Source organism: Apteryx rowi, unplaced genomic scaffold, assembly GCF_003343035.1.
Source record: "Apteryx rowi isolate R43461 unplaced genomic scaffold, aptRow1 scaffold_481, whole genome shotgun sequence".
NCBI lineage: Eukaryota > Metazoa > Chordata > Aves > Apterygiformes > Apterygidae > Apteryx > Apteryx rowi.
This window is the reverse complement of record NW_020450740.1, coordinates 571,690-586,858: the sequence shown is the minus strand read 5'-3', so window position 1 is coordinate 586,858 and position 15,169 is coordinate 571,690. Positions and strand designations below refer to the sequence as shown.

Genomic DNA, 15,169 nt, shown 5'->3' with positions numbered 1-15,169 from the left:
TTCTCAATCATATGCAGATTTCAGAAAGTAACTGAAACCTAAGCCAATACAAACAGCTTTATGTAATGTTTCTGAAAGATTTTTCACCTTTGGATTTGTAATGAAACATCTCAACTGTTATTCTTGTGCGTTATCAGTAGTGTATTACTGATCAGGGATAAAAGAGGACCTCAGGTGGCAGAAAGGAGCAGCTGCACTTTCCAGTCACTCCTCTTCTAAGTAATTTAGTTCATTTTAATCACCCTGTCCCATGGACTCATACTATATGCTGCTTCTTTACAGATAAAGGTTTGTTACACTTGCTGCACAACTGTATGACTTTGGCTCTGAGTGCCCTGCAAAAAATGTAATATTTTATGTACATGAAAAAAAAAAATTTTAAGGCTATTGGCAGTTCATATTTATATCTCCTTAGATTTAGATTTTTAGTTTTTGTGAGCTTGATATTCCAGATTCTTTAAATTCTGCATCACTCATAATTAGGAACACTTTAAGCAGCTAAGCCTCAGAGAGCAGTTCAAAATGTCTGCCTGAACCCTGGAGGTGCCTCAAATCAGCCGGCACCTTTAGGGCCACAGAGCTCCTTACCTACATAAGGAGAGGATCCTGTATATTTTAAATCCTGTTTTAATGAAACGGGGGAGCTGGTCACCTGGACATCTAAACACACCTAACTCACTTCAGTACCATCAACTCCAGTGCAAAACATAAACGGAGGATGGCGTGCACAACTTGTTTAATAAGCTTTTAGCCACAGCACCCCTCCTGGAAATGGGAAATAAAAGTTTCAGACTCCTCTTAGCCGAAAAGGTTTGAACCACAGCTCCCAGATCTCAGATGAGTGCCCTATAACAACATCCTGAGCCATTGCTCCCGAAGCTGAGCTTACTATACACATAGAATTGAAGAGTCAAAGTCTGAAAGAGGGAATATATGCAAGAGGGGTCCTAAGTCTCCACCCTGCTGAAGAATCCAGAACAATTTATCTCAGAAGTAGCACTCTCAGACATTACATAGAGTAAGAGTGGTTCTTTCTTATTCTGAGATATGCGCTATTTGGCTCTTGGGATGTAATGTGTCTCTCCCTATGTATTTTCCTAGAGACTTTAACTAACCTGCCCAGAACGTCAGGGAGGATGGAATTAAGACGACAACAAAGAATACGTATTATTTAGAAATCAGATACATAATCTAGATCTCTTACGGGCAGGAAAAGTTCAAACCTTTAGAAAACAAAACATGTATATTTTCATGCCACCTCTGAATGTAAAAAGATTTCCACAAACTTTTCACTTCATACCTTCTTATGATACTGTCTTATGAAAGCCGAGATGAAAGAGTATGATTAGGAAACAGCAAGATTAGTCACATGCCCCTGCAGCAAGACCTGTTCTAGCACATTTCTTTCATAGTTTGAAACATCGTGATGGCCACTGAGAGATGTGCTGCACATTTTTCTGAACCAATCAAATATTGGGGATTAATGTGCAGATTCAAGGACAAATAAAGTGTAGCTTCCCAATTCTAACCACAGCAGTAGTAGTAGCAGTATACAAAGAGTCCATAGTCATATTTTTTCTTGGGCATCCTGAGAAAATAATGCAAATGTCAACACATACTTGCTACTCATTACAATTACATTTGCATACAGTGTTTTCTAATAGTTAGGCATTATAAGGTACGGCTCTATGAACATTAAGTTGTACAGGCTACTCAGAGGAGCAGAATATTTAAACTTTAGGCTTTGTGAAAGTCTAGGCAAACACTTCTAACAGGGCAAATGCATCCAATAATTTTTCATGTGCTGCAAAGAACAAAACTGAGAATCCATCCAAATTGTATCGCAGACTTTGAAAACTACACACAAAGATGACATATAATCTGATCTATTACCATCAATCATATTTTGGAGTCTGACTTCATAAAAAATATTCTGATTTCATATTTAATTGTTAAAAAATAAGGGGTTTTCAAGCTTTTTATGTTTATGAGTATCATTTCCTGCATCTCACATGAATAAACTGCTCACATTATGAGGTATTTGCAGAATCAGCCTGTGGAGAATGTTAAGTAATGTGGCAAGTTAATGCTATGCTTTGTTCAGGCTGTGGAAAGGCAAATCCATGGCTGGACATGAGTCAGAGCTAGCATCAGAGTATGCCGTGAAGGAGCAAGAATGCTTGGAGCCACCATGCAATGTTTGTGCCAGTGCCAGCAGCTGACGCAGGCTGCAGAAGAGAGACAGGGCTATGGGCATTCACGGAAGAAAACTGCTGAAAGTATCAGAAAGTCACTCCCATGATTCTGAAGGCTAGTTTATCCTGGCCTGCTGGAGGTCACTTGGAGGAAAAAGTTCAGAGGATTTCAAATCTCTCCTAAAGGGAAATCTAACCTGGAATGCTTAATTAGGCTTCCTTGGACTGGTAAAGACAAACACGGCATCTCTAGGTGAAGAATAAATTAGTCAACAATGACTGGTTAATTGTAGCTAATGAAGTCATGGCTTCCTAATACAATCTGAGATGAAGTTGTGGTGACTATGTATTCTTCAAGTGACCTTCAGATATCACTTGCTCCCCCTCCCCCCCCCCAAAAAAAAATCAATGAAGTGTTTCTCAGAGATGCAGTCCTAAAATAAAGGGAACAAAACGATGGGTGACCAAGATAAAGTGACAAGCTTGGTGATGGCAGCAGTTACCAGATGCCAGGGAACAAGAAACTGGGTAATCACACAGCCTGTAATTTCTTACATAGGGAAACAATAAAACTGAGTGTGCTCAAACTATTCTCAAATGCACATGGCAGATAATGAGTGGGGCAAAAAAAACCCTTTCTTGCAACTTGACCCATTCCTTTCAGTTATAGTATTTTCAGGTAATATTGGAAAGACAGACAGTACTAAATATCAACACCACAAATGAGAATTCCAAGTTGAGACAATCATTTAAAGAAACCACGTTACACATTTCTCACTATCATGAAACTTCCACTGGCCAACACCAAAGATGTTCAAGGGAAGCTCTGCACATGCATGGGAGGATCAGGAGTTAAACATAGAAGACTTTGCCAACAGATTCTAAAAAAACACTTACAATGACATGATAGATAATTCACTGCCAGACCAAAAAAATCCTACTTGCATTACCTAAAATGTATAAACACCTTATTCCTGAGCACACTAAAAAGATGTAATGCCAGCAAAAAAAAATGCTTTTTTGTTTAATTATAGTTCATTTTGAATAAAAATTTCAATCAACTTTTTTTTGCCTTCTCAGAAACCTTGTCATCAGTGTGATTTTTTTCTATTCTTCTGCAGTGTCCACTAAGTGTCATATAACAATAGCAATCCAGAAGTCCTTTACTCTTCCCTTTGTAAAAACATCGCAGTGTCTAATACCTTGTTAAACGAGTATGTAAATAATGATTTGTTTTTAAAAAAAGTCATAGCCTTTTCTCCAATACTAGGAATATTAATCATTTGTAAATTGTTTTAATAAAATACATTTCTTTAAGAATAAAGCATGGAATAGCAGCAGATGTTGGCACATGGTTTCAGTAAGTCAAAAATGCACAGACTACACTTCTTTAAACACATCATATAGTTACTCCATATCTCCGGGGGGGGACACAACACTCTAGTACCTTTCCTTTTTTGAAAAAAAAACTTAGGCCAAGCTATATATGTGTTATTGCAATAGTAACCAGACTACTAAGTGCATCATCCGAGCACGTAACCTACACTATCACATTCTTTTGCTTTGCCCGAGTCTTTAAAAAAAAAAAAAAAAAAAAAAGGCATGGAAGCTGGCTCCAACTCCTTGCTCATGATTATTCCACTGAGCTCCTAGAACAGCAAAGCGGTCGTATCTAGACCCTAAAGAAAAGATGAATAGATATTTTCAACTTTGAAACAGTACAATATAGGTAGTTTCAATTAAATTGAAGAAGCTATGGCCAAAGCAAGTTCCCACTCTCCCCTTGCTGAATACAAAGCAGATATCTGTCCCAGGTAGATACCAGTTTATCAATATGCATCTTTTCTCTCTCACAGTGATGACAACTCACTAAAGAGAGTAACCAACTATTACATAGACATTCACAGTGTTATACAGCATGGGAGTTCCTCATCCTTAAACAATGTAATCTTTTTGGCTGGCAATTCAGTTTCAAGCAACAAACCTTTCTTGTTGGTCCCAGTGATACCTTATCTTCTCATTCTAATTTGTCTGTTTAAAATATTTAGGAGTGCTCATATGAAAGTGATGAATATGCTCATAATTGTGTCCATCTTTATAAGATCCAAACCTAACCAAAAATATTCAAGAAAGCAAAATCATTACGATATGAATTAACCTATGCAATTAAATCATGCACTTTTATAGTATAATCAACATTTCATATGAATGCTCTAGATAGTTCATTTCAGAAGGAGGCCACAACTCTATTTACATATAAATCATAATCTGTGGAAATGATCTACCTAAAGGTCTTTGAGTTTAACAGAGACATTTAATTACACTGATTGGATTAATGCTATGGACAGTCTATAAATGGAACTCCAGCTGACAAAGGCAAGAGGTGCTTTTATCCAGTAAAATCCTATACTCTAATTTTTTTCCATTGACTTTAGTGGAGACAGTTTCACCCCTGCAGTATCCAAATACTCAATCCTATTGTTAATACTGCACATTTTTCTTTTGAAAATTATGGTGAAAATTTTAAATTTGAGGTCTATTAAGATGTACACTTTGAATGCCATGTTTAAACCTGAAAGCTTTGACTACTGACTATTATGGTAGATGAATTCGCACAGGAAAATGTAGTACTTATTTAGAATGTTAGTGCCAACTAAACATTCTAAAGTAGTGACACTGTACTTCAAAAGAAGTCTAGTTAATGCAAAAAAGTTAAACTTATTCCTAATCAGTATCATTTTTTCTGCTTATAGGCAGACATAAAAGAAATCAGGATGAGAGAGTCATTCCACACTGAAATCCACTGAGAAAAATCTGAACTTGTAATGCTGACTTTAGGCAAGCTTCATCATGTGGAAAGGACTGGGCAAATCCCTGCTTAGTCAAGAAGCCAGTGACTGAGTGGTAAATAAAAAGTGAGTAAGCTTAGCTGTTAGGCGTATATAAGAAATTAATATATTCTCTATTGTGCAAGTCAGAAGTAGCAAGTTTCATGTACTTGTGTTTGCCCTTATCTGCATTGCTGGAAATTGTCCATCTGTGGCAACATCTATCTCAAACTTCATGACTCTTCCACTGATATTTAATTTAAAATAAAAATCTGTCTCCATATTTCTCTTATTTACTCAATGTCAGTAGAAAAATGACAGCATTCAAGAAATAACTTGTTGTGTTAAAGCCTCATTTTTTTTTCCTGACATACGTAACAATCTGCATCAGGCATTTTCCTTAACTTTTGCTCCAGTTACATATTACATTTTAAAAAGCTTATGCAAAGACTGTTTAACATATATATTGTATTTTGTGTTCTAAATACTAGTATACTAAGGCCCTGATCCTCAGATGTGCTGAGAAACATGGGAGATATTTCATCAACTATAAAATGAGTCACCAGCACTTCGCAAATCTCCATAACAAACAATCTCAGAAATTAATCATCTGGGTGAAACAGACATTACCTTCAATTTATGCTACAGTACAGCAGACTGATTTTCCCAAGGCACTTGCCAAGTCCATGGAAAAAACGGAATTACAAATCAGAAGTTTTTGCCTCCTGATCTTCTGCTCAGCCTGGTACTCCACAGTGCCTCCCACTTCAGTAAGCAATTTTTTTTCCTAAAATTCTTTCTTATAAAACATCATGTACATCATCCCTGTAATTACTTTTGAGATATACTGACCTGGGATTAAAATGGATGTCCTCAGGAACTTGGTTGGGATCAATGACAATTCTGTCATTATCAACATAGTTATTCAAGTCATCTGGGATCCTAAATTTGGCCATCTGGACTTCTGAATCACTTAGACCAGCATGAGATATGCGGGCATAGCCCAACCTACCAGGTACAAGGAAGGTTAGTTTGAATAAATAACCCAAGGCAATTTCACCTCATTCTTAATCCCTGACTTTTTTTTTTCCTGAGAGTTATTATTTAACCTGCCAACATAACTTTCTATTTCTATGAACATCACCTTCAAAAATCCTAAAGCGCTTCATAAACGTAAGCACTATAACACAATGTCACAAGAAGAAAAACTGAGAAAGCATAAGTGCTTGACAACAAAAATAAGTTCTAGAACCAGAAACTTAATTTTTTTCAACTACTCTTTTAGAATATACATACTGGTATAATTTCATCAACCTTTTCACTGAGAGATTTTGAAATTCAAGAAAAGAACTCAAGTACCAATGGCATGAGTAACCGGAAAAAAATCAGCTTGTAAATGGTATTTTCTTACTTGACACAGTTACTTAAGACAGAGATCTAGATTACTTCTTTTACTCCTGTTAACACTGCAGAATTTGTACAGTTAATTTAGAATAAGCTGAATTCTATTCTAGTACGTATATCACCAGGAGAATGATTTACAAGCAACTTTGCATTACAAGATATGGAGTGCATAGGCCCCAGCAGAGCAAAGTGCTTACATATGGGCTTACACAGTTAAAGATTCCACTAAATCCAGCATAAAGCTTTGGTGGACTGGATCAGCATTCTGCATGAACAAACCCTACAATCATCGTTCATAATTTGTTTCTTCTGTGTCATATACAAATTAGGGCTTAGCCTTCACAATTTTAGGATGAAGTTGCAAAGCCAGAGCTTGGATCTTGGAAAAAAGTATTTTTATTATCAAAGCAGATTAGATCTGAAGGCTTTTGATACAGAAAGCCTTCTAACACTGTTTTTGCAAATGACATTCAGAATTACACCAATTCATCCTGAGGTCCATGTTCATTAGTTCATGGTATACCTAACTGCCTATACATAATTGTTTAGGGATGTAAAACTGCTGTGCAAGTTCCTACAGAAACGTCTAAAATTTATATTCATAAACATATCTAAAGCCAGTGAATAAATGATCCACTTCGGCATACCTGATTACTCCACGGTACATAATATAACTACACCATCTGTCAAGATCTGTACTGTCAATATCCTACAGGTGGAAGAAAAAAAAATGTCAAGCAAATAAGGCAAGCTTTCCTTAAAAGGGTGTTTTAAATCAGTAACAGAACCAACGTGTAAATCTGCTGCAGAAAAGCACTTTGCCTGAGGCGTAGTAACAAAGTAAAAAGGGAAACAGCCTGCTATGCTGTTGCGGACAAACCAGACAACCTTTGACATCTCCTGACAGACAACTGAACTGCAGAACCCTCTTTTAAAACAACAGAATGATACCTAGCATGAGAGAGGTTGGAAGGCAACTCTGGAGGTCACCTCAGTCCCAACCCCCTGCTCAAAGCAGGGTCAACTTCAAGCATGTTGCTCAGGGCTTTGTGCAGCCAAGCTTGGAGAGCAGCCAAGAATGGAGATTTCACAACCTCTCTGGGCACCTGTTCTAATGCTTGACAACCCCCAATGTGAATTTTTTTTGTACTATCAATTGGAACTTCCCTTGTGGCAACTGGTGTCCACTACCTCCTGTCCTTTCCACTGCATACCTCCACCTTCTCTATACCATTTCATAAGGTAGCCCAAGACTATATTTRAAAATCAGCATGTGTTTTCTTGTATGTCCATTTCTGTCTAAGTTATCAATTTGAAATCTTAAACTGAATTTTAAAAATATAGATTATCCTCAGCTGTTGAAAGAAGCAGCAGCTTTATATTACCTGGACATTTCCATTTTCTATTAATTCAGTATAATCTCTGGATCCAGGAGCTGAAGTGATGTATCCCAGAAATACAACTTGCTTAGAGCTAGTCTTCAACAACTTTGCAACAGCTATAGCTTGGAGTTTTCTGTCCAAGTCCTCTCTGAAGGAAATTGAAAGACTTTAATATACATATATTTTAGCTCAGATTCTTTCTGCTATAACACAGTAAACTGCATACAAGTCTGACATCATTCTTTTTAATCGCTCAATATTAGTGTGTGTGAAAGTTTACAGAGACTGATTTGAAATAATCACAATGTTTGATAAAAGCCACATGGTAGACCTAATTAGTGTTCTCTTTCTAACTATTACATGAACAACTTGTTCTATTGTTATTTTGTTTTTAATACCAAGCTCATCACTGGGAAATGTGAATTTCTAAGTGCTTTGGTTATCTGAGACTTTGTGTCTGTCTGCACTTGAAATTTAATTGTGCTAGTACAGACTGTCTGGTGTATAATAACGAGTACACATCCTAACAAAACCCTTTACTTTTATCATGGACACATCATGGTGAGAAGTAGTTTTAAAGTCTGGGTCACATAATTTATGAAATATAATTTAAGAGCCATGTTGTCCCATTAACATCACTTACAACATTTGCCAAGTATTCTGCATCTCTTTTACAAGATTTACAAAACAGTTTCAACATGACTAAAAGTGATAGCATAGATAAAGTCTGGTAAAATACTGTAGTACTGGATCCCCATTTCTATCTCTGGATTTTTCACAATATAATGTAATAATGCTCTCTTTCCATGATTCTTCACGTTAATAAAAGTTGTGCAAAGTACTTTTTTTTTTTTTTTTTTTAAACCAAGACAGCAAGCTGATTTTGGAATCTGTAGTCCCAAAAGAAGATAAGAGCTGAAATGCTACTATGCATTCTAAACAACACTACTTCTGACTGGGGCAAATGCATTATGGAAAAAGGGCAGACAGAGAGAAGGCAAAAAAAAGACCATTTAAACAGAAGCCAGGCCTAGGTATATATAGAGTTGCCTGCTCAGCTAGCTACTCTTTCCAAAACTACTTCTCTCTAGAAGACGAGTTCTCTTAAATGACATGAGCATTGATATACTCCCCCATTTTAAAAAGAGCCTGAAAAAAAAAATCCTAGTTATCCAGTATCCTAGTTTATGTCATCCTAAGCAACAAAAAACAAAGTTTTACATGCTATCTAATTACAAATTAATTCACCTTAAAACACAATTTAATTTGCACTTGTTTCCCATGTGTCGCTTTCATTGCCATCTCTCTGTGAGGGGGACTACATTGCTATTTTATTCTATTTTGACAAACAGTTTCTCAGAAGCAAATCTAATTGTCTACATGAGGCACAAAATGCCTCACTTTTTTTAGTGTTCCAATTGAGAGTAGTTTCTGACAATTACAGATATTTAGTAAAAGGGAACTCTACAAACAATTTGCATGCTTGGAGCACAGCTTTTACACAGGGGACAGAGACAGGGAAGCTCAGTATGGGATGGGATAAAAGGATTCCTACTGTTTTTCAGCTGTTTCTTTGTGTATTATATTCTGTACCCAATTCATAAATTTGCCTCTCGATAAACTACAATAAATATGAAACAAAACAGAAAATATAGCTATATAGAGTTTCAAAAAGCTATGCATTATTAATATTCATTACACAGAAGTAATCAAGACATTGCTTTAAAATAAAGAACTGAAAGATATACTTTAATCTTTCCCATCACATATTTGAGCTACTGGTATAATCTGCCCTCCTTGTGGAATATAATGGATCTCTTCCACATGCAGAGTCAGAAGGATGCTATCCTTAACTCCTATCCTTAAGATACATCTGTAGTCCTGTTAGTTGTTCTGGTTTTGCAGAACAATACCTTTGTAATGTCTCTAGTAACATAAACGTGGTTATTAGGCCTAGCTGAGTTTTGCATGACACATTTTTCCCTTAAAAATGCCTCAAAATTTTTAACCACTAGCTATGTCATAAGTAGTTTCTCCAGAGTGCCTTGCTAGAGCCTATATTACAGTGGAAGACGTTAAAGGCTACAAAGTAATTAAAATAGAAGCTCACTAATGACAATTATGTTTCACTTCCCACAATATACATAACAATAAATAAAATACACACTCTTCGTTTCCAAAGTGAGCGACAACAAAGTCGACCAATTTCCCTGTGAAGTTGACAGTCATGGAGATGGCAGGTGCAATCTCTCCCTCTGGAGATGGGAGGAGGTGATGGGTAGATTTTACAATTGGATACCTTGATAGTGCCATAATTCTACGTGAGAACAGAAGAAAACAGTTACATTTTCTAGTTCTTAAACATCACAAAGGTGTTATAAGCAGACAAAAGTTTGAGCAGAAGACTAACAGTCACAGAACGCAAACCATCAGACCAGACTTAAACCACCTCTAGCCAGTTTTTCTAAATGTTTTTTTTTCTCTGAAATATTGCTTAAGTAAACACATCTAAAATTTATTATCAAAGTCATTCCTTCACTAAATAGATTTGTAACAAAGGCTCTATGAGTAGGTCATAAATAACAGAAAAAAAGAAAAGAAAACCCAGAGATCTTAATAGATGAATTGTGAATGGACAGGAAAGGACTGTTGCTGTGGTGTCTCAGACGAGGCACAAACTTAAGTCCAGAGTTACCAAAAACCCCAAGACATCCATCCATCAGCAAAAGAATGGTGGTCTTTTGATAAGTGTATTTACACGATACACCATGAACTTTCACATGGAACCCTTCAAAATCAGCATCTGCAGGCATAACAGAATTTGTACTACCAGTTATTACAAGGCATTTTATTTAAAGCAGAAAGAGGTAGTAATACTTCTTTAAAGCAGGAGATTTCTCATTCTTTCAATGTCTATTTGGAATCAACCTTAAAACCACTTTGTCTCAGGTTTTTCAAAATATTTGATGAAAAAAATGAAAATCTGASAGAATGACTTCTCTGCCCCATTCTGCATCATTTAAAGACAGGCTCTGGAAGAGGAAGGTTACTAAATTCTTCTCACATAAGGCAGAAATTAAAAAGCAATTCCAACATCACTTGGAAGTTCCATCCGCCAATAAGATCTGCATATCCCCCTAAAAACAACCCACATAAGCCGCTATTTTCCCATCTGCAAAGATATTCAAAGATATCCAACTGGTAGTTGGTCAAGCATTAAAATAAAGTCCTCAAAGCCCAAAACATAATGAAGAGAGAAGCAAGCCAGATACAGTATTTGGAATGTCAGATTTCCAAATCTGTCCAGTATATTAAGGGACAGGATGCCATTTCCTGCATTACCAAAGCCAAAGTAGCAACCGATCCTTTTTAACAGAGAAAGCTTCTTCATCTGTGTTGCACTGTAATGCTAGTGACTCAGAGCATGCTCTCCAAGACAAGCTCCAACAAGTAATTATGATGACTATTCTGATTATTCTTTGTCCATGTTTTAGCGGAGTTAAGAGTTGGGTAGCGTATTTACTTGATAGCTTTTCTTCTATGACTGATGAGAGAAAAACAAAACCATGAAAAATATTTTTTCCTCATTTATTTACTGTCACTCTGTGAGTAAAGATGACTCACCCCCAAGTGTGATCTCTTGTGCTTGGACCAAAATCTGTGTAAAATCCTAGTCTTTCTCCAAGCCACATTGTAGGATCATTGTTCCCAATGAATGGTTTAGAGGCATCGCTCTCCAGAATAGTGATAAAATCTGCACCTAGAGTAGGGGAAAAAAAAAAAATCTTTCTGAATTCATAACCGTGTCAATACGTAATGTAGTTGGGGCCACTCTTATCCTGGCAAAAGTGATGCCCAACCTTTGGGCCACCACAGGCCATGCCAACCTCTGATGGAGACACTCAGTGTATGGATACCATAGCTCTTCCCTGGTGAATAACGAGACGTACATGACACTGGCCTGCATATACCTACTGTGGTGCGTTTCAAAAGCGCCGGACTTTCTGTGCACGCACAGATTAACCATGCAGCAGTGGGTCTGCTTTCAGTTTAATGAGCAAGTGCTACACAGCTCATCCGCACTTACTTTCATCCACTAAATCCCTATTTCTCTCCAAAGGGTTCTGGGTAAGAGGCAGCAGGCTGCTGCTGCCAAAACAACTCATCGGCCCACAGCAACCTGGAGTCAGCCCCCAGACATGGGAACAGAAAGGTTCCCAGCTCCAGGGAACTGTAGATCACACGTGGCCACCACACTTTCTCAGGGGAGTGTGGTCCCTCCCCAGTTACATGGTCCATTTTTGTCACATGGCAGGTACCCCTACATTTTGGCTACAGGGTGGAGGTAGAGCTATCCCACCCCTGAAGGACTAGCAGCTGGGAAAGGCCTGCCCATGCCTGAAGGAAGGTGGGAGGCTGTGAGCAGGCCACAGACTGCTTGAACTGTCCAGGCTCAGCTGGAGCAGCAGGTAGGCACAGCTGCAGTATCAACAAGTGCTCCCCTCTTTGCAGTGATTATGCGCCCTGGAGCGCTCTCCTACTCTAAAAGGCAGACCAAGTTGCCTTCTCATCCAGAGCCCTCATACAAGCAAATAACACCACTACACGCAGCACCACTCTTGCCACGTGAGATTTTGTTTTTGAAGTGTCTTATTTAGCACTGTGAAAGCAATGTTAGCAGGGAAAACGGTAGCTCAAAATACCTGCAAGCGGATTCCCAGATTTTTGCTTCTATACGATTAGCTCAAATGCTGGCCACAGAGACAACGACCGAAACCACTGATTGGGGTTGACATTGGTTCCCTTCAGAGCAGACAGGTGTTTCAATCACAAAGCCACCACTGCATTTTGCACTTTCATTGTTTCAGCAGTTAGAAAAAAGACTAATGAGCACAGGGAATGAACTCCACCATATCTTAAAAGATAGCCCCTTCAAGGCCAAGACTGAACATATTGGCTACACTGAGGAAGTTAGCCACTGTTTTCTCTGTCTCTCTCAAAATCAGCTACTCTTCTTAGGAGAACAAATGAGCAATATTTTTCAGGAACAAAGTCATGTCTGATCATTTGAGAATCTCCTGCTCAACTGTGAATGGATTTATGCATTTCCTAGAAATGTTAAAGTGGTATTTGATATAAAATATACATGTAACATAAAACTCCAGAAGACTGTCTCTAGAGATCAGGAATTAAGATTTATTCCTTTATGCCTATATTCACTGCTTTTTGACTTATCAACTGCTTTATTTAGAAACAACTCTTCACTGGCATAAGGAAATGCTCAATGGACAACCAAATAAATCACTTGCCCTGCTATTCATGAATTTACACCACAGGAACCAGAAATAAATACATTCATTATAGTTCATAAATAAATACAAATAGATTAAATAAATACCCAGACATAAGACATGAACTATCAGTTACATATGTCCAAGAGTGCCTCAAATTTCAATTAATCAAATGTCCCAGTTGTTTTCTCACAACACTAGACTGCCTACAGAGCTCAGGGCAAAAGTTCAGCCCTCTGAACCTGCAGTCCTAGGACACCAGATAGAACGATGTTTGAATCGGCCTCGTCCCTCTTCACTGACAGCAAGGCTTGCACAGCAGCACCTGTGTCAGTGCCTTCCCACTGCTCGGGCCTGTCAAGCCTGGGCTGCTAGGGAAATGCATTCACACAGTAGGAGGAGAGGAGAACAACGAAAGCTGGAATGGCAGCACGGATCCTTCTTAACCCCCCCAAGCCTTTCGGGAGGAACTGCTGAGAAAACACTGCTTTGGRGCCAGCAACCCTTTCAAATACAGACCATGCTTATCTGCTTTGGCCCACTTCACTGGGGAAAGGCAGCTCAAACCAGGCATAAGTAGACATGTTATTTTAAAAGAAAATAACTTCCTTATACCTTAAAGCAGTGGCTCCAAATCTTCCTAATCCCATGAGTGTGGCACAAAGCAAGTAATATCTACAAGCCCCAGTGGCCAGTGCTCTTCCTTTTGATGTACCCTGCAGCAGCACTGATCTTAGGTCCAAATTCTTCATTTTCTATGACTAATTTCCCAACCAAAACCTTGTCCATGTGCACCAAGCTGGAGATCCTGCTTTACAGTAAAATCTATGACAACTCACCCAAGCTACTATCACTATTTTTATTCTATACTTTGTTCTGGCTCAATGAGGAAAACAGATTTGTCTGTTTCTTATCTGTACACTTTGTTTGGGGCATTTTAATTCCAGATCCATTGGGAATTATATAATGCTTCACATTTAAAAAAACACAGAGAAGTTAAACAATATTAAATTTGATTTAAAAGGATATTTATAGTTATTTCATTTGTGCAAAAATTTCTGTACAGACATGTAACATAGAACGTTAAGTAAATAAGGTATTCCTCTAACTAGAAATCTCTTTAAAATTATCTTCCGTGCAAATGGATGTTTAACTGAAGCAACTGTACTGGAACAGCTCACAAGTTCAGGAGAAAGCTACTAGGCGCATGTTCTTGCGTTAATGTAAGAATGGACTCAGTTACCCTGCAGGTGTTCTTGCTTCTGTCCCTTCAGATGAACTCTCAAATATAAATGAAGTGGAAAAAAATTACCTGTCTCATTAAGCAAATTAGCTGATCCTTCCAAATTAGACCATCCTTCATTGTCGTATGCAAATCGAAAAGGCCAGATCATAGCAGAGAAGTCTCTTTTTGGAACCTGAAAAAAAAGAAATATGGAAAAATGTCAAATACAATTTGGCTTTTAGGTATTATATCTTTGCAGTCAATATCAGATATATGGTGCCATAAAAGACACCTCAGAATAGATATTTTAACCAATACATTCTCCTAATAAAGCTGAAAGGATTACAAAAGTCTATAGGTATTGTTAATGGCATAGATTTTTCTCAAAAAGAGGAGAGAAGTCATGGTAGTTAAATCAGAATTTGTATAAGTAACTAAGTAAATGAACATAAAAAAGGCCAAGAATATTTTCATCTTTCTCAGAGAAACTACACACTGTTTTCCTCATCACAAGGTACTATAAACTTGGACGAGTTATAAAAAGAAAACCAACCATGTATATATATGTATGTAGATATAAACATATATTTTTTACTCAGCTTTTATCACCTTTTCCACATCCTTTTCTGTATGTCATCAGTGACTTCTCTAACAAAAATATTTACCAACAGAAATATATGTCAAAGAGCAAGTTTCAAGTGACTATTTCAGGACTATCAGAAAAAAAGAAAACATCTAATTCATAATTGCAACCACTGACATCAGAAATTCAGTTTTGTAACAGTAATCAGTTCAATCATAGAACAGAAGCATGTTAGTTTACATCCAATCAAAACAGTTCTAA

The 15,169-nt window shown here is 37.5% G+C and overlaps 1 protein-coding gene across 1 annotated transcript in view; it reads right to left on the bottom strand.

Moving 5' to 3' along the window:
* Positions 1-4,217: 4,217 nt before the first annotated feature.
* CWH43 (cell wall biogenesis 43 C-terminal homolog) overlaps positions 4,218-15,169 on the bottom strand; it is a 28,810-nt gene continuing 17,858 nt past the window's right edge. The window contains exons 10-16 of the mRNA XM_026078635.1: positions 14,413-14,518; positions 11,434-11,569; positions 9,977-10,126; positions 7,813-7,957; positions 7,075-7,136; positions 5,876-6,031; positions 4,218-4,305 (exon numbers count right to left, since the gene is read on the bottom strand). Coding sequence (XP_025934420.1) covers positions 4,218-4,305; positions 5,876-6,031; positions 7,075-7,136; positions 7,813-7,957; positions 9,977-10,126; positions 11,434-11,569; positions 14,413-14,518 — 843 coding nt within the window. The remainder of the gene's footprint in view (positions 4,306-5,875; positions 6,032-7,074; positions 7,137-7,812; positions 7,958-9,976; positions 10,127-11,433; positions 11,570-14,412; positions 14,519-15,169) is intronic.